Source organism: Erpetoichthys calabaricus, chromosome 2, assembly GCF_900747795.2.
Source record: "Erpetoichthys calabaricus chromosome 2, fErpCal1.3, whole genome shotgun sequence".
NCBI lineage: Eukaryota > Metazoa > Chordata > Cladistia > Polypteriformes > Polypteridae > Erpetoichthys > Erpetoichthys calabaricus.
Window position 1 is genome coordinate 196,834,999 of NC_041395.2, and position 19,744 is coordinate 196,854,742.

The 19,744-nt window shown below is 42.1% G+C and overlaps 2 protein-coding genes across 2 annotated transcripts in view; one reads left to right on the forward strand and one right to left on the reverse strand.

Annotated features, from left to right (window-relative positions):
• The window catches only part of LOC114646647 (probable cation-transporting ATPase 13A4), a 287,738-nt gene that overhangs the window by 39,561 nt on the left and 228,433 nt on the right, over positions 1 to 19,744 (forward strand). The window contains exons 16-30 of the mRNA XM_028794929.2: positions 1,096 to 1,252; positions 1,338 to 1,455; positions 1,536 to 1,660; positions 1,725 to 1,885; positions 1,968 to 2,069; positions 2,147 to 2,226; positions 2,504 to 2,546; positions 2,696 to 2,805; positions 2,906 to 3,002; positions 6,436 to 6,508; positions 6,591 to 6,765; positions 6,855 to 7,021; positions 7,103 to 7,191; positions 7,355 to 7,435; positions 7,534 to 7,818. Coding sequence (XP_028650762.1) covers positions 1,096 to 1,252; positions 1,338 to 1,455; positions 1,536 to 1,660; positions 1,725 to 1,885; positions 1,968 to 2,069; positions 2,147 to 2,226; positions 2,504 to 2,546; positions 2,696 to 2,805; positions 2,906 to 3,002; positions 6,436 to 6,508; positions 6,591 to 6,765; positions 6,855 to 7,021; positions 7,103 to 7,191; positions 7,355 to 7,435; positions 7,534 to 7,791 — 1,836 coding nt within the window. The 3' untranslated portion in view covers positions 7,792 to 7,818. The remainder of the gene's footprint in view (positions 1 to 1,095; positions 1,253 to 1,337; positions 1,456 to 1,535; positions 1,661 to 1,724; positions 1,886 to 1,967; positions 2,070 to 2,146; positions 2,227 to 2,503; positions 2,547 to 2,695; positions 2,806 to 2,905; positions 3,003 to 6,435; positions 6,509 to 6,590; positions 6,766 to 6,854; positions 7,022 to 7,102; positions 7,192 to 7,354; positions 7,436 to 7,533; positions 7,819 to 19,744) is intronic.
• Positions 9,277 to 19,744, reverse strand: part of plaat1 (phospholipase A and acyltransferase 1) — a 274,219-nt gene continuing 263,751 nt past the window's right edge. Inside the window, exons 4-6 of the mRNA XM_051922060.1 lie at positions 11,949 to 12,087; positions 11,540 to 11,808; positions 9,277 to 9,416 (exon numbers count right to left, since the gene is read on the reverse strand). Of these exons, the coding sequence (XP_051778020.1) occupies positions 9,315 to 9,416; positions 11,540 to 11,808; positions 11,949 to 12,087 (510 nt within the window). The 3' untranslated portion in view covers positions 9,277 to 9,314. The remainder of the gene's footprint in view (positions 9,417 to 11,539; positions 11,809 to 11,948; positions 12,088 to 19,744) is intronic.

The window sequence follows — 19,744 nt, forward strand, 5'->3', positions numbered from 1 at the left end:
ACTTGCAAGCCCAGACACTCAGACTCCTCACTCAGCCTCTCATGAATCTTGATCAGAGCCTCCATTGACTCTGTGAAGATCACAGCATTGTCGGCAAACTCTAGGTCAGTGAATCTTTCTTAACCAACAAATGCCCCACAGCCGCTGGACCCCACGACCTTGCCCAACACCCAGTCCATGCAGGTACTGAACAGAGTTTGAGCAAGAACACACCTTTGACAAACCCCAGAATCAACTGGAAAAAACGCAGAGGTTCTGCCTCCAATCTGCACAAAATTCTCAGTACCAGTGTACAGGCCTTCCATGGTGGAATGGCAATCAAACAGACTTGATGTGGCTCTGTCTATTGAACAGTGTCCAGCTACCTTTTGTTTACTGCTGTTATTGTGAAACTTTTGGCCAGTGCCCTGCCATCTGTATTGACTGTCATCATTCACTTTTGTATTGTTCTTATGGGCCTGCGTGCAATTCTATAGTTTCTCTTTGAAAACACATCTTGTTCTATATTGTCTTTATTGGCAGTGTCCAGAATCCAAAAATGTATGGTGGTCAGTGTACAGTTTACACTGCCATTTTGTCCCTACTTTTTTTTTTAGTCCATTTCCCTATCAGTTTCCAGTTAAATAATGATTGGTGTTTTATTCTCCCAATGTTCCATGTGATCATGTCCATTCATGCTAGAGTTTTGAGTGTTTGTGCTCCTATTTGTCAGTGCCAGTGTCCTATTTCCTACAGACCCTGCTAACATATTTTTATTTTTCATGTTTTACTGTGCATTGTTCCCATGTTCCCATGCACATTTCTTGTCCCTGTGCTTGTTGGTGCACACGTTTGTGCTTTCTGTCCTTTTCTCTTGTGAATCTGCTAAACAATATCCTCTTTTGTATCGTTTAGTGGTTTGTAGTGTCCTGTGATTAAAGGCTTTTATCTTTCATCACTTAGTGTTTTAGTTGTGTGTGCTTCTCTTGTCTGTCTTACGAGCAGTATTAAAAAAAGCCCGTCAGGATCCCGTACAGTAATGATACTCCTGATATTGGTGAACAGGGCTACAGAGTCACTGTTCAGTATACCTAGTACAATTCCTTTTCATTGCAGGCACCAGTGGATGGCATTCTAGTTCTCCAGCAGTTTCCATTTTCATCCAGCCTGCAGCGGATGTCTGTGGTGACCCATGTGCTGGGTAGTGATGAGTTGATCCTGTACATGAAAGGTGCACCAGAGAAGGTGGCCAGTCTGTGCCAACCAGAGACAGGTACAATCAGTCATTCAGAAAGAGCAGCACTTATAAGGATTTTTCTCTTGAGCCAGTATCTTAAATGTGACTTTCCCTCTCCCAGTCCCCTTGTCCTTCTCTTCCCACCTTGCTGTCTATACTCAACAGGGTTTCCGGGTTATTGCTTTGGCATACAAATCACTTGGTTCATCTGAGGACATCAGCCTCCGCAAAATCTCCAGGTAGGGAATAGGTCTCTGCTGACCATTCAAACTATCAGGTTATTAATATAGGACTTTGCTTGACCTGGTTGTCTCTGTAGAGAGTCAGCTGAAATGAACCTCATCTTCCTGGGACTTCTGATCCTGGAGAATCGTCTGAAAGTCGAAACTGAGCCAGTGCTGCTAGAGTTAAGGAATGCCCGCATTCGCTCAGTCATGGTCACAGGTATGTGTACCATTTTTTTTCCTGCAGAATACCATTCCTGTTCTCACTTTCTACTCCCTGTTAGGTGATAACCTTCAAACAGCTGTGACTGTTGCCAAAAATTCTGGTATGGTGCCCAAATCCAGTAAGGTCATCCTGGTGGAAGCTGCTCCTGCAACCGCATCAACACAAGCCTATGTGTCCTGGAGTTTGGTGGAAGAGCCCAGACAAAATTATGGAGCCATGGTGAGTGGCCTTCCAGTGTAGACTAGTCATTGCCAGTGCCACACTGTCCGCTGATACTTCCCTGTAAAATATTCTGTTCCAGGAAAGCCACATCATTATGGAGCCTATAACTGATTACCATTTTGCCATGACAGGGAAAAGCTATGAGGTGCTGCTACAACATTTTTACCACCTGGTGCCCAAGGTATGCTAAATCTTCAAATTCTGCATCATAACTAATAGAGATAGTTTGCTATTTTTTTCCTTTTTTGTGTGTTTTAGCTGCTGCTTAATGGTACAGTCTTTGCCCGCATGGCTCCTGGACAGAAGGCGAATCTTGTAGAGGAGTTCCAAAAGCTTGAGTAAGATTAAAGCTTGCAAAATACAACAATAGTGTATCGTACATTTCTGTGCAATATATGAATTACAAGGGTGCACTCAAGAAAACTGCCAATCTCAAACAGGAAAGTAGGAGAGCAACACAAAGTGGCATCTTTATAGTGACCATAAAAAAAGGATCCATCTGACTTTATGCAGGAGGGCATTCACTGAAAAAAAGCACCCCTATCTTCCTGGCCAAGCATGTGTCCATCCTAGAGCAGTACCTGTTCAACTGACTGCTGCTTTGTCTTCCTGCAGGTATGTGGTGGGAATGTGTGGAGATGGAGCCAACGACTGTGGGGTAAGTGTGTTATATGGCATGACAGATCCTGCTCTGTTTAGTTTGGTCATTAGTAACAGACAGGTTGCAACATCTTGCAGCATTTTGTGCCTGCTGAGTTTCTCTGACATCTCATTATGATATAATAGTCCAATGAACTACTCTTGCAGGCACTGAAGATGGCACATGCAGGCATTTCACTATCAGAGCAAGAGGCATCTGTGGCCTCCCCGTTTACTTCAAACATACCCAATATTAAATGTGTCCCACTGCTTATCCGGTATGTGAGGGGTAAGGAGGGTGGAAACCATATTACTCTGACTACATCTATCCTATAATAGGTTAGTGATACCATTCACTGTTTTCTTCTTCTCTTGCAGGGAGGGCCGTGCTGCCTTGGTCACTTCTTTCTGTGTATTCAAGTATATGGCACTATACAGCATGATCCAGTACATGGGGGTGTTGCTTCTCTATTGGGTGTGTGTCTGTATATGACTTCTTTTCTGACCATCCCATCATTGGACAATTGTGTGCTTCAAGTTGCTTTTTATCATGACCCTCTCTTGTAATGGTTTATCATTCTAATACGACTTTCACTTAATTTTTTCTGTGATCCCCTATGATGGAACATTTTCAGGTCCTTTTCTTCCCTATTGACAGCTCTCTCATCTCGCCTGTTTGTTTTATTGTCATTTTCTCCTGCATTACTGTCCATCTTCCCTTACTCAACCTTCTTCCGAGTCATCTTCTCCTGCCACATATTGTCTTACCTCATTTTTTCTTCTACTCCCTTTCCTTTAATCTACTTGTCTTAATCAACAACAGCACCTAGCCTGTTTCCTTATATCTCACATCAACTCCTGAGAACTTCTCTCTTTCCTTTTAATTTTCTCTGTCATCACATAAGGCCTCTCTCTCATTTTATCTTCTATGACCTCTACTGTTCCATATCCTATCATACTTTATCTTAAACTTGCTCCTTTTTTTCCAGTGCCAGAGGTTTTTTCCACCATCACTTGTAATGTCTCCTTCAAGCTGACGTCCTTCTGCTTTTGTTGCTATTGCCCAGTGATGTCCCCTCTGATGTAGTCTCTTGTGATCACTTCTTTTGGCCAAGCCTTACCTTCTTTCCATGACTTCCTTGCGCTACCAGTGGCTCCTCTTATTTTTTCCTAGTCACCTCCAGTTTGTGAGGTTTTACACTTGGTGGTGTTAATTTATTTTTAGTGCTTTTAGTGTTTTATTTACTTTATTTACTGTAATAAAATGTGTTTATTTACAGGGAATCTCCATTAATAGTTTGGCTTCCCTGTCACTACAAAAAAGCAGGGGACAGCAGCACAATTTTGTTTTTCCTCACTGCTGAATCCCAACACTTTTCCTATCATTTTAGTTCCATTTTTGATTATTTTTTTATTTCTATTCTATTTACCCCAGTCAATTTATTTTCAGTTTAGTTTTATAAAACTTTTATTATATTTATTTTAGTATCTACTGACTTACCTGAATTAGTTTTTATTTCAAGTGATTAATTTAAGTTTCGGTTTCAGTTTAACTTAAACTGTAGATATTAGATGAAGATTAAGAAATGCATGCTTGTGCTGCCATAGCATAAAGATTGCAGAAGCACCTAAATAGCACATAAAAGATACAGCAAATCTCATTTTGATCCAGCCATCTATACAGAGAGTCATCTTGTGAACATATTGTATGTGTGTCTCACTTGTTTTTCAGCAGTGTCCATCTGTTTAAGGAGCAGGCTGTTTACTTTTAGATGTCAGACTGAGTATTTCACAGTACCTTATGAAGGCCAGTAATTCACACCAGCTGCTAGACATTCAATAAACAGAAGGGTCAGCACACTGTTTTTAGATTTGATCAACAAAAGTATAGTCGTCATTTTACCTTTTCTGGGGTGTGTGTTTTTTTTCTTCTATTTTATATTGTTGTAATGAGGGGGAATACCAACATCCAAAACCACAGACAGAACTACACACACAGAAACCCGGGTTCAAATCCAGCACTTTTATTTACAATAACATGCATCTTTTACAGGCTTCCTTCCTTCAGTGTCGTAGCAGCTCCCACATAACACAGTACTGCCCGGTAATACTGTCAGTTTAGTGACACTTTTTCCATTTCCCTCCACCTCTCCCAGTGGAGTGTTGTCCGTCTCCTCTCCTGACTCCGACTCCAATTCGCTGAGCCGAGTGGAGGATTCTCTTTTAACTGTGGGACATGGAGGTACTTACAGTGCTTAATTTATTGCCTACTGGGAGCAATTCTGGTTCATGCAAGATCACAACAGTATTGTTACAATTCGAGAACTTCCTCTGATGGCCCCCACAGAACCTGATAGGGCAGGCCCATGGGACCACAACTTTCATGCTCCCGTGCAGGAGTCCGTAATTCGGCTTGCCAGATGGGATGTTGCCACCCAGTGTACATGGGTGACGCTCTGCCCAAATCAGGCAGTCAGCCACTCTGCTGTCCTTCCCAGTTCCCAAGTCCATCCTGGCTGTTGCTCAAAGGCTTTTAGGACGACAGCCCCATTTCAGCCGCTGTAATGTCCTTCCCCATCTGGGTCGTGGCATAGAAAGGAGATATTGTCATTCCTTCCCTGACCTCCTGTTATCAAAGTAAAGGTATTGGAATCATTCTGGCTAGACCTCTGGTTTGTCCCTTACAGTAGTCTTCAACCTGTTTATAGACATCTTTATGAAAGCAGTTTAAGAGTGCTTTTAAATTTCTTGTGTTCTTTCTCTTAATACAAACCCAACTGCCTATATCGATTATGCACTTGTTCTTCTAACTTGTGTTATACTCATAGTACTCCCAAACATCTTGCCTGAAGAAGGGGCCTGAGTTGCCCCGAAAGCTTGCATATTGTAATCTTTTTAGTTAGCCAATAAAAGGTGTCATTTTGCTTGACTTCTCACTACATTTACAAACAATTATTTTTGTGTTTCCATATGTAAAAACATATTCTTCCTAGCTACCTGACAACTATTAAGGTCATTAAGCTCTATAGCCATGTAGCACATAGCCAGTTAATGAAAAACAATGAGCAGTCAACAGTAGGGTGACAGCAAAAACTTTTATTTTAATTTACATAATACTTTTTTTTTCTTTCATTAAAAATAATAACCTTGTCCTGTGATACTCCCTTTCCTCTCAGAATTTTCTTCACTTAGTGCATTTATATACACACACAAAACCAGGATAAGTTAGACTAAACTAAAACCCTCATTTACATGCGTAAGTCTATATATGGAGTTTTCCCTTCGGAACACTCTTTAATAGCATACAAATACACTAATAAATTATTAAATAAAGTCAACAGAGCCCATGAATCAGACAACAAGCATGGAGAGTATGTCTCCTGAGGTTGTGCTGCTGAGCTTAGCTTTGTGAAATACCGAGACAGATTATTTCAACCAGCAAAAGGTATAATGCGATCACTCAAGCATTTGCCGCTGGAAATGTATCTTTGTGGACTCCTCAACCATTTTCTACCCATGGCTCCTGGATGCGTGTGCAAAGCAGAGACATGCGCAGGTTAACAGAGTGCAACGGACGTGGTCTGACAACAAAATCCTTAACTGCAACCCAGTTAAGGGTTTACATGGCTTCACATCTGGGTTACATGCGGAGAAGTCTACATGTGTTAACCAATTTGTTTTCTCAGAGACCAATATGAGAACAATATCTAGGGTTTCTCTAACTGGAATAAGGGTTTACATGGCATTTTAGGTACAAGGTTTCTGTGAATAACTGGTTTATTAAAGTACATGTAAATGCACACATTGTCCCTTCTAGCTCTTTTGTTTGACCCTGTTACTTTTTGTATGTCTTTTTGCTCAATGATGCGCTTTTAGCCTGACCTTGATCCCCAAATTCTGTTTTCTAGGAACTCAATGATTTTGGTAATTATCAGTTTCTGTTTGAAGACCTCGCTATCACTACGGTTATTGGTGTTACAAGTAAGTGTCACAAGGCGCACATTAAAGGGTGAGCAGAACAATACCATTTCAGGTTTAACTTATACTTCTTTTTGTATTCCAGTGAATCTCAACCATGCCTACCCCAAATTGGTGTCCTGGCGGCCTCCTAGTCAGCTCATATCTCCCCCATTGCTCCTTTCTGTAGTCTTCAATACCTGTCTTAGCCTAGCACTGCAGACATTTGGATTTGTGATGGTGCAGAAGCAGGAGTGGTACTCAAGGACTAACCTGCTGAGGTGCGTGGTGCTGTAGAAACCACATTGTTAAAAAGAGGAGGGTTGTTATAAGTGTGATATCTTATTTTTTTTTTTTGTTTTTGTTTTAGTGGCTGCCCAGTTTGGAATGTCTCCAACACCTCAAGTTTTCTCAGCAATGACGGTTTCCAAAGTTACGAGAACACAACTGTCTGGCTGCTGTCTATCATTAGCTGTATCTCGGTAGCCTTCATTTTCTCTAAGGGAAAGCCATTCAGGAAGCCCTTCTACACAAACTGTGAGTGCTATGTCTGCTCAAGTTGCCTCTGCCATGGTCAAGGCCCAATTTTGCTCTAATAACTTCCATTTTGTGTTGTAGATATCTTCATGCTGGTGCTGCTGGTTCAACTGGGAGTATGCATCTTCTTCATCTTTGCAGACATTGCAGGTCTTTATTATGCAATGGATGTGAGTATATGGGTTGTGCCTAAGCAGCCATCTTATTGATCCTTTAGTGCTGTCTTCAGTCGGCCTGAGCCCATCCCGCAGGAGATCCTTGGGTGTGGGTGTACATGGGTGTTGTCCATTGCTTTACTACATATGACATCCAACTTTCTCTGTTCACTCACAGATGGTCTGCACTCCACTCATATGGAGAGGCTACATTGTGATCATGTTGCTTGTCAACTTCTTGATCTCATTTTTTGTGGAGGTGAGTTTATCTTGAAAATTCGGTGGGCACTTCACTGTGGAGGTTTTAGAATTCTCATCTGTATTTGTGCATCTCTGTGCTTTGCTGTGTCCATTTAGGAGGTGATTGTTGAGAATCGTGCCCTGTGGCTGTGGCTGAACCAGTGCTTTGGGATCAAGTCCCGCAGCCGTTACCGCGTATTGCAGAGGACACTGGAGGGTGAGCCCAGTTGGCCTCCCGTGGCAAAGACTGAGTTTTCTCATCCAGCATCTCTCCTGGAGAGGGACAATATGGTCTTCCAAAATGCAGCTTTTGAACACAGTCAGGAAGAACAACGTCCTAACTGGCAAGGTGCTAGTACTGGTAATGCCCACTAGGGTGAGGATGCAAGTTGGTGGAAGCAGGTCTTCCATAGCATGACTGAATCCCTTTTACAATAAAACAAGAAGACTTCCATTTTTGTGTCCACACAACACCCCCTCTGGGCAGACACTGCTGCAAATTGCCTTTTTATGATGGCAAAAACATGTTTTATGTATGTACAGCAACACCATATAAAAACTGGATGTAGCACCTCGCCGGTCACTTAATGGCTTTCAGCACAGTTGGCATGATGGAGTTAGGCTTGGCTGAGACCATGTTGACCTGTCAGCTAGTTCCCTGAGAAGTGACAACAGGTAGCTGATATAAAGTGACAAAAAAACAAAAAAGATCTTCAGGGCAAATATCTGACACTCTTAAGAAGGAAGTAAAATATAATATTTGCATCATAATTATCACTTTGAGGTATAATATGTTTGTCACGTCAATACACAATTATAATCATGGCTTGCTGATATGCATTATTATATGTATGAGTTGTTATTTACCTGATTTGGTTGCATTTCCCACTTTCTCCAAAATGCTGCATACAGATAGTTGCAGTAAATATACTCAAGATCTCCTGTCAAGTTTTCTTTTGTAAATCCCAACATTTGTGTGGAAAGCTGCATGCACATATTTTGAGCCCTTTTTGTGAGTACACAAGTTTTATAAATCTGAACCCAGGTGGGTGTATGTGTTACTCATTGTGTTTGCCTCAACAGCTATAAGATTTCATAGACTAAGTATGATGGTCATTTCCAAGTTTCACCTATCTATCTGCATCAGAAGAGAATAATGGCTATTTATGCATAGCTTCTCAGCCATGAACAAATGAGATCATTAAATGGTTAAAAACAACTATCTCATCTCAAAAATGAAGCTTTGACATCCCCTTGTCCATTAAAATGATTGTTCAGAAATTTTATGTCTGCAAAGTAAATATGTAGTTGTTTCCATGTTTTGGTGTACTCTTATCAGAATTTTGATTGCTCAAATGTGTTGGGTTCCCATTTTTCCAACACTTAGTAGAATGGTTCCAATTATTCCTTCAGCAGTGTGACAACTACACTTGATCTGGTACATTTGTGTTTATATCTGCTTTGGGATACCTGATCCAATTAATCTGATATACAGTATATTGGTACCAAACAGTTAACCATTGTGCCTCACATACCTACAAAGACAGCAGCTGTTGGTGTGCCAGCTAATGGTGTATAGAGTACAACACTCTGCACAAAGAATCTTCATGCATTCATAAACATTCACTTTTATTTTCATCATTAGGCCTTGCATTGTATAATGAAAAGACAGCAATGCCAAAACCAGCACTACCAACATTTCTATCCAAATGAGGACTGAAAAGGAAAATTGAACTTCAGCCCTCAAACACCAAAGAACTTTAAGAGGGTGCTCTTTCACTCGGCCTGTGCCAAAAGGCACCAAATCCAGCTTGAAGGCACTTTGCCCAGGTCTCCCATCCTTCATATACTTGGAAGCTCATGTGAAGCTGGAGCATCTGCAGCATCTTAGGATTTTGTTAGAAGTGTCGCTGGCGTGCGCGGTTATGGGCAAGTCCCAGCAGAGAGCAGGCGCTGGCAGCAGCTGTAACAAAGCTGATGGCTCCGATTGCCCTGGATGCCTACAAAACATAATGACAGGCATCACATAGACATATCAGTAGATCCCAGCAGCACATGTCAGGTTTCTCTACCACACAAAAGCAGTTGACAGATATAACAAATGACAGTGCATGGCAGATTAGACTACTCTGGATAGGTCTCACTAGCATGTGAGGGCAAACAGTAGGCTTCTTGACTATGTGATATCCTTTGGCAGTCCAAGAGAAGACACAAGAGCACTTGACAGGTCTCTCTGGCAATAGTGAGAAGGGACACATCAGGAATCATGGAAAACATCTGCAATTTATGGGGCTATGGGTTACATGCAGATTCCTGCAGAAACAGAATCTCAGCGTTTAAACCAACACCTCCCATGTCTCACCTTAGAGGGGAGATTCACACTAAAAATCCAGGGGGTGCCTCCCATATTCCAGCAATCACTTAGTTAGACTACTTCAGATAGATAGATAGGCTTGTACGTTGTAGTACTTGATGTAGGTTTGCATTAAAAGGCATTAACATTTGAATACAACTTTTCAAGTTTTTTGTGCCCACAAAGATGGAACAAACCATTATAAGTTTGATCCATCCAAAATTCTGTGGTTGAAGCCACCGACATTCAGCATAACTCAGCATTATAGTATTGATAATAGGATGAGCCATTCTGCTGCCAATTTTGAAATAAATATCAAAAGGATACTGCAGCCCCCTACCAAGCAGTATAATAGACAAACTCAGTCAGCATTTAAAAGTCTGGAACACACATTTCATCTTTAATTACAATATGTACACTTTTTTTACTATTTCTTATCGTGTGGTGGGTGCAGCAACGCTCTGTAATCAGTGCATGCTCCCAACCTCTCTCTCTCTCTCATTCCCATAAATCTCCAGACCCACTCCTGCTTTCTCCACTCTGTCTTTTCAAATCAGATGTAACCTGTCCAGCATTAAATAACATCTGAAACAGGAGGTTTAAGCCGGTTCTCCTCAAATACTGAAAATGGCACAATACTTGTAACTCACTGTAACTCACCATAAGATGTGACAGGTCTTTCAACTTTAAAAGCGATTGAACACTCTTAGTTATATAGAGGCTAACCAATTATGAATGCTTTCTGCCTTACTTTTATCCTCACTCCACATCTTTGCTCTTTCCATTTGTGAATGAGCTGTTTATTCAGTAAAGGTGTAATAGAGCTCCTTAGTCAGTAGTGATCACAGTGCTGCTACCAGTTGAGTGCTGGGATATTTCATATTTTCCACTATACTTTTCTCAGTGTCTCTTACATTCTCAGATGTTGTAGACGTAAGGTAGCCTTTAGATCCTCTATGCTCACCCTGTGACACCTCTCAAGTTCGACGGTTTGTGCCAGTACTTGGGTTTGCAAAGACAGCGGCAGATCTCCAATTCAAAAATCCATTTGCAGAATTTATAGTAACATACTAACAAGCCAGAGGCCAAATCTTAACATTAACATTTGTTAAAGAAAAAATACCAAAAAAGGGAGAAAACTTTGATAAAAAGGCTGCCACATGATGTGGGACCTGGCAAAGAAAGAGACCATACTTTGTATGGAAACCCTGAAATGCATAATAAAAAATATTTCTGAGGATATGCTATTTCAAACATAACTAAGTAAATATGTTGAATGTATGACATAATAGATGTTAAATTCATAAAAAACTCAGTAATTGGACTGTGCCATTTCATTGTGTCTCATCATAGCTTAGTTTGATGCATAATCTGCCTTTTTTATTTCCTCAGTACTGTTTTTATTGAGTGTTGAAAACACTATGCCACTTGAAATATGTCATGCTAAGCACTGATTTGTATTGAGATTTTACTGAGCGTATGCAGGTGGCTGATGGCTTCAGCGCATTTGAAACATAAGGTTGAGAAAAAATGTAATGAAGTGTAATTTGTAGAGTCCAGAGTTTATCACACACACAGAGTACAATTACATTCTTATTTGCATGCTTGACCGACACAAAACACACAGTACTTTCCTGCACCACAAATCTGGCACCATAGTTATATGTAAAACATAACTGAATATAATTAATTGGTTAAAAGTATCTTATGCTTGACACCAGTTCTACAAAAAACAGGACACCTCCAAATCCATCAAGGAAAAATATATACCTGCTCTGACACACCCTCGCCATAGCGCAGTAAGGTGACAAAATGCTCACAGTTATTGCCCAGCAGGTCATATGACACCTCCTGCCCAATCAAATACTGTGCTTGTGAGATGATGTCATCCACAGGAAGTGGCGCATACTTGTTGTCATACTTATTGTTGATTCGATATGAGTCACTGCCAACCACATCCTTGAGAAGCTGCATGCGGACCAGAGCCTTTCGGCTGAAGACAGATTTGGCACTGGAAAAGGATGCTGGCTGCCCTTCATCTAAGCAGAAAGAAGAGGCAGTAAGCTTCTAGTGACCACTGGAAATGCAGCTTGTCTGATTTCCCACAAATTCCCCACTCCCCCAAAGCTTGCAGAATGACTAAAGAAGCAAAGTGGAATGGACACGAAATAGGACTCACCCACTGGGGTCACATTGATGATGTACCCATCCCCAAGGTAGAGTGCCCAGTGCTGATATGCAGGCCTAAAAATCTCTATCAGGTCTCCAGGCTCTGGATTTGCTGTATTTTCTGAGGCAAAGTCAGCGGCTGATGCCATCTGCAAGAGATGCATAACAAAGTGAGAGTCAGCCCAGTGCTGGTCAGTGAGGGCAATCACAATGATCCACATATCCTACTGATTGAACAGCAGAGATGAACAGGAAACATCTCGGGAACAAAGGGCAGGCTCAGCAGTACTCTTCTTGCAGTTTTAAACACTTGACTAAGTCCAGCTGTTCACTTAAATAGACTCACCACTGCCATTGAGTCACTTCAAAACATTTCTTAAAGTGGATGATGTAGGCATCACTGAACAAACCAGTCAACCAATCAGTCAATTTGAAGTTACCTGCTGGAAATTCACACATTGCAGGTTTACAGCAGGTTGATTAACAGCACCAGGAGCGAAAGTTAAGGACACCAGTGGTGGCAGTTCGCTGGCAGATTTCAGACTGACCTGAACGCATGCTGATTTTGGGAGCTCCCAACCACAGGACTGATGCTTTGAAGCATCCTCATTGTAAGTCAGCTTTTTTTTCTGAACTAGAATACTGCTGGCATCGTTCTGGGAATGCTGGGTGGAGCCTCAGCCCACATCACCTGTTTGAAAGGAGGTTTTTAAAACCAGGGATCTAGAGTTCTCTGGAATGGAGGCCAGGATAATTAATGTGTGCTCTTTCAAAACCTACTGAAAAGTCAGCAGAAACTGAATGACACCTTGACAATGGTAGAAAACCACACACAAAGAAATAGAGGAGGCCATATACACAATGGCAAGATGATCTAATTCAGCACAGAAAGCCCTGAGTCCAGAGGGGATATCCAGTTCTAATAACAGATACCAGAGCAAGGACACTGGTGCCATTCTTGAGTGGCCTGAATGTTACCAGAGCGGGACAAATAGAAGGCATAGCCCAAAACTATACGAAGGACACATCAGATTACCTTGAGGCATTTAACAGTTCTGTTATCAGAATTTTCTAAAACTGTAGTCTACCTTATTGGAGGGCTAGGGCTGTTGATAACCTGGGAGCAGACAGACCCACCTAATACTTTCCCTCTATTGTCATTTGTAATCTTTTAAAGAAATGTGGTTTTAAACAGGTGTTGATTTTAAAATGCCATGCCTGAAAAGAGTTGTCAAAAAAAGTGAATGAACTAAAAAAATAATATATATATATATGCATACAAGTGGAATCCCATTATAATGAGACCATAAAAATATTTCATTATAACAGAAATTTCATTATAACGAATATGGGGAAAATATTTATAGTATTGTGACCGGGGCTGCCGGCGATTCGCCATGTCTAGCAGAAGTGGTGCAAGGACAGCTCCGTAGTTGCTCTTTTGCATCTGGTAAACAGTAAACCAAGTGTAAAGGATTTGGTTGTCCTCTGTAGGATCAGGTTTACTGCGTACCATGCTTGTCACACTATGTTTAACATTTAAAACAGGCTTTGATCTGCTCTTCCTCACACTCTTCTGATCTGTCTCCTCTAGACCACGTCTGCCACAGTGGTGATTCTAAGCTGCTGGTGATCTTTTGATCTGAAGATGAGAGCTAAAGCAGCTCGTAATAACTCCTATTTTGATTGAAGTCTTGAGACTATACCTGCCTCATGTATGCAGTAATTAAGTACCTGTATTTTCATTGAAAACCTGGACTCATCTTCCTCCCTCTCTCGTGCAACTCTGACCCAAGCTTGACAATACCTGTATAAAAAACAGCTCTTCTTAAACTCACAACACAACTACTCACGCGGACACTTGGTAAAGCACTTAGTCAGAATTCAGCTGTGTATGATGTCATGCCCACGCACTCACAGAGCCTCTCTGGGACTGCTTGAGACTTGAAATTTCTCAATAAACTCTGTTTCTTTGGGACAACCTGTTGCAGAGTTCCCGAGATTTAGCGTGGAAAGTATAGGCACAGCATTAAGTATTTTTTGCATCACATTATTATCTACGGTGGCCATTTTTGGTCAAAAAACATTTGTTATACTGAGATTTACATTTTGCTAAAATGAGATTCGTTTAACATAATGTTCTATGAATGTTTATCCAGGCCCACAAAAAGTATTTGTTATTCTGAAATTTTCATTACTTTGATATTCGCTATAATGGGATTTAACCTGCCAAGCCTGGACAGGACATGTGACCCACCAGGAGCCCTCCTGCCCCACCACGGAGCCCATGGCGAGACCTAAGGAGAAACACATGCCTACACTATGCTGTTTCAGGTGAGGGAAGTTGGACATACCATCCAAAAACTGCCCTCAACTCAGCGAGCTGATGGACTGGTGCTGGGTGAAAGGAGAGAGGTATTGTGCTATTACTAACCCTTTGTCTTTTCCTTGTATAGGATTGGTGTTGGTTAATGGTCACAGGGCTGTTGCTCTTATAGATTCTGGGAGCAAAATTTCTATTGTTGTTCGCTGTTATGTGTTACCACAACAGTGTCTTAGAGGAAGGACCTTGTCTGACCTGTATTCATGGCTAACCTGGTGGTATCAGTCCACCAATTGCTTACTCAATTATGACAGTACCTTAAGTACACTACAAATTCACTGTATGTAGTAATACTGGAGCAGGACTGGTGCGAAAATAAAAGCGGTTTAATACAATCCACTCCAGTAAAATATTTGGTCCTTGTTATGGACAGAGATACTCTGCCCCAAACTGTAACCACACTGTGTATACAGCCAGCAGCAAGTAGTTACATGGCCTCCCAGTGTGATGTGGTGGAGACTGTGCCATCGCAGCCAGAACTTTCAGGACCCTATCAATATCTTACACTTTCAATAAAGGAAAACTCAGGCTTCTTTCTAAAGGAAACAATGGAATGAGGACTCCCTTAGGTTTCCCAAAAATGCAGTAGTGTCAGGACCCCATCAGTGCCATCAGGACCCCAATTTGTTATTAATAATGATTTATAATATAGGGTAGCTGAACATGAGGGGAAGGTGACGTCACTGTTGTTAGCCCCGCAGACTTACCAGTGGCAGGTCTGCGAACTAGCCCACATACACCTCCTAGGTGCCCATCTGGGAACTGACAAAACTCTAGAGCATATAAAGCACCATTCATATTGGCCAGGAATCAAAGAGGAGGTCTGTCACTTCTGTACTTCCTGTACAGAGTGTAAGTTGCAACAGATTCCTAGAAAGGACCATGCTCTTCTGATTCCCATCCCCTTGATTGACATTGCTTTTGAGCGTATACTGGTGTACATTGTTGAACCCCTTGAACCCTCAGCCCAAGGACATAAGTATATCCTAGTTCTCGTAGATTATGCTACCCGTTATCCTGAGGCCTTCCCATTGTGAACAGCCACTTCCAAGAATATCGCATGGGAACTAGTAGGGGTCTTTGCATTTTTCGGCATCCCCAAGGAAGTCTTAACAGACCAGGGGATGCCATTTACCTTAAAGACTGCAGTATACCATCCTCAAACTGATGGTCTCATGGAACAGCTTAATCAAACCCTTAAGCAAATGCTACGCAAGGTGGTCAGCGAGGATGGGAGAAACTGGGATCAGTTACTCCACTTGTACTTTTTGCCAATTGGGAGGCACCCCAGGCCTGTATGGGAATTTTCCCCTTTTGAATTACTCTATGGGTGTCAACCTGGAGTATATTGGATATTCTAAATTATGGATGGGAGGGGTCCCTCCACCCCTCCCCTCCATCAATTTTCTTTAATATATTGTGCAATTACGAGATAAATTAGAAAAAATTTTGCCAATGGTAAAAGAAAATATGGAGAAAGCGCAATCAGCCCAGGCCCAGTGTTATGATTGGGGCACGGCCCTTTGGGAGTTCAGGCCCGGGCACCGTGTCATGGTCCTCATCCTCACCTCCCACTCCAAATTGCTGGCCCATTAGCAAGACCCATATGAGGTTAAGAGGGGAAAGGGCGCATTGATTATTTAGTTAAACAACCTAATCATTGACCAAGCAAGCGGGTTTACCATGAGAATTTGCTGAAACCGTGGAAGGAAACTGACTCTGACCCTTACGCCTGTCAGCCCTGTTCTCTGAACTTAACTTCGGCCCCAATTTGATGACCAACCAAAAATTGAAGCTTTAATCACTGATCCTGTCTGTCCCCAAAGGTGGTGAATGAGAATCCTGGTCAGACCTCTCTGGTGGCACATAACATCATAACTGAACCTGGGGCGATCGTCAGGAAATGCCCATATTAACTCTCAGAGGCAAAATGAGCCAAAGTAGAGCATGAAATCAAGCGAATAAAGGAGAGTCATTGGCCTTGGCCTCCCCAATTGTCTTGATTCCTAAGCCTGATGGGAGCTGAATATTCTGCAATGACTTTCATCAGCTTAATCAAATCTCCCAATTTGACGAATATCCTATGCCGCGATAGGATGAGTGACTAGGTAAGGCAAAATTCTTGAGCACCCTTGGACTGACAAAAGGGTATTGGCAAGTTCCTTTAACAGACTCTGCAAAGGCCAAGACCACATTTAGCACCCATAGTGGATACTGGCAATATTGTATTCTTCCATTTGGATTGCACGGGGCCCCAGCCACCTTTCAAAGTCTGGTGGATAAAGTGCTACATCCCCACAACTCCTATAGTGCCGTATACTTGGATGATGTCGTCATCTACTCCAACACCTATACATTAGGTACAGACGGTTCCTGGATTAATCCAAAGAAATGTTTCTTTGGTTAAGATGAGGTCAAATATTTAGGCTACCTGGTTGGCAGAGGCACAGTTAGACCACAGTGTTCAAAAGTTGGTGCCACACTTAAATGGCCCCGTCCGAAGATCAAGAAGCAAAAAGAAGCCTTTCTTGGTGTTCAGCCTTGCAGAATAGTTATTTGTTCAGCTGTAATTTCAGAGGAATGTTAACACAGCCTTATGAATATTCAAATAAATAGTTGTAAGGAAGCAGAAACAGAAATATAGGAAGGCATTGTTTAGACAGCATGCTTCACAAGCAGTTTGTTTGTTTGTCCCTTTGAAACAAAGCCTGTAAACATTATTTTAAATTACTTGGATATATTGTGAAGTTGTATTGTTTATTGCATATCAGTAATTTCTTGCAATTTGCTTCTTTTCAGTCTTTCTCTATCTTCATAAAATTAAAATAAAATTGGACCAAGGACTATCTTATGTCTCTATACATATTTTGTGAAGTTTGTCTGTGGTTTAGTTTCTGGTTCAAAAACCAAAGATGAGAACAGTATACTTGGATTGGGGGGATATTACCACTGATTTGTCCTATGTTGTTCAGAGAGAGCCGTGGTCTTGACAAATTTAACAAAGAAAGTGGCCTTGAACAACGTGGCATGGGATGAAAAAGCTGACACTGTATTTCGTGACCTAAAGCAGGTCCTAACGTTGACACCAGTTTTGATGGCTCCTAACTTTACTTTGCCTTTTATCCTTCAGACCAATGTTTCAGACACAGAACATGGTGCCATGCTTAGCCAAAGTGTCGAAGGTGTCGAACACCCCATCATGTTCCTGAGCTGGAATATGCTGGACAGGGAAACCAGGCATGCAGCAGTGGAACAAGAGGCTTTGGCGATTAAATAGGCAGTTAAGGTATTACCTTCCAGGCCATGAGTATACCCTGGTCACTGAACACTCCTATTTATAGTGGATGCTGTGCACAAGGAGTCAAACCTGTTAGTCACAAGGTGGTTTTTGGACCTCCAGCCTTATAAGTTTACTGTCATTTATTGTCACGGCTCTCTCCAGGTCAACACCAATGTTCCTCCTCAGGTTCACAACCTCTCGGTTCAGACCACTTGTCCTGATGCATCTGGGCTGGTGGGTGGCCGGCATGTCACACATGTGCACATGCAAGACAGTTTACAGGCTCAAATATAAGTGTTTCTCAGCCAAGGGAGGGAGTTGTCACTGTCCTCTGATGCTATCTCCTTTTTTTCCCTCTGCAGGCTATCAGAAGAACCCACCTCCTAATGTTGTAATTTTGACCTCCCAAGACATTGGAGACTGATGACATTATTTCCAGTTACGGTTCCACAAGGTCCCTTCTCTTTCCATCTTTAGACTTTAAATCTTCCATTTACTTTGTCGGGCTTCCGCTTCACCCAGAAGAAGGACCACCGGAAGACCTCCTCGGTGCAGGATTAAAGAAGCCCGCTGCCACTGCTCCAGGAGTCAGAATCGGGAGGTGGAGGACAAAGCTTGCTGGAGAAGGAGCGGAGGCAGAAGGAGAGATGATGACAGGGAAAGAGAGACAAGAGAAGAAGAAGAAGAAGAGTTTTGTATATTAATTATTGTGCTTTGCTGTACTGTGCTTGGGTGCAAGTGGGAAAACAAAAAGGAGGCATTTTCCACTGCTGACTTAAAGCCATATGTGTGAAAGAACTTGTGTCTGCATCTGTCCGTGTTGGGTTTGGGGAGCTGGTGTGTCCCTTGCAGGCCAAAATATATATATACTAGATGTGCTAGATGTCTAAGTATGGCTGAAATGTAAGTAATCAACATAGAGCACATTTTTTATTTGATACATAGCTTGTCCATTTAGTCTGGTATAGTAATATGCACCTGATAAATTTCCTTCATGAAGTTTCCTGTTTTAATTGCTTCCTCTCTGCATCACTTATCAAGCTGACCACACTTATAGCGAAAGTGTTCTACTGGAAAAATGCAGCAGTGGTTACTACCATATTGTCCTGGTTTAGCAACTGTAACCTAGTTGTGTTGGGGCTTTGATTTCATGACATGTGCATTGATTTATGATTATTTTCACTCATCCATTGCCCACTGTGAAAACTTTCAGTCATTAGCATTACCGCTATAAACCTTGTTCATGTGGCGCAAGTTGGGACAAAAAGTAGCCAGCGACACTGGTGTTGTCAGATGTATACTGCTCAAAAAAATAAAAGGAACACTTTTTAATCAGAGTATAGCATCAAGTCAATGAAACTTCTGGGATATTGATCTGGTCAGTTAAGTAGCAGAGGGGGTTGTTAATCAGTTTCAGCTGCTTTGGTGTTAATAAAATTAAAAACAGGTGCACTAGAGGGGCAACAATGAGATGACCCCCAAACCAGGAATGGTTTAACAGGTGGAGGCCACTGGCATTTTTCCCTCCTCATCTTTTCTGACTGTTTTTTCACTAGTTTTGCATTTGGTTACGTTCAGTGTCACTACTGGTAGCATTATGCGATACCTGGACCCTACAGTGGTTGCACAGGCAGTCTAACTTCTCCAGGATGGCACACCAATACGTGCCATTGCCAGAAGGTTTGCTGTGTCTCCCAGCATAGTCTCAAGGGCATGGAGGAGATTTCAGGAGACAGGCAGTTACTCTAGGAGAGCCGGACAGGGCCTTAGAAGGTCCTTAAGCCATCAGCAGGACCAGTATCTGCTCCTTTGGACAAGGAGAAACAGGATGAGCACTGCCAGAGCCTAACAAAATGACCTCCAGCACTGGTGTGAATGTCTCTGACCAAAAAATCAGAAATGACTTCATAAGAGAGGCCTGAGGGCCCGACATCCTCTAGTGGGCCCTGTGCTCACTGCCCAACACCGTGGAGCTCAATTGGCATTTGTCATAGAATACCAGAATTGGCAGGTCCACTACTGGCACCCTGTGCTTTTCACAGATGACAGCAGGTTCACCCTGAGCACATGTGACAGACGTGAAAGGGTCTGGAGAAGCCGTGGAGAACGTTATGCTGCCTGTAAGATCGTTCAGCATGACCAA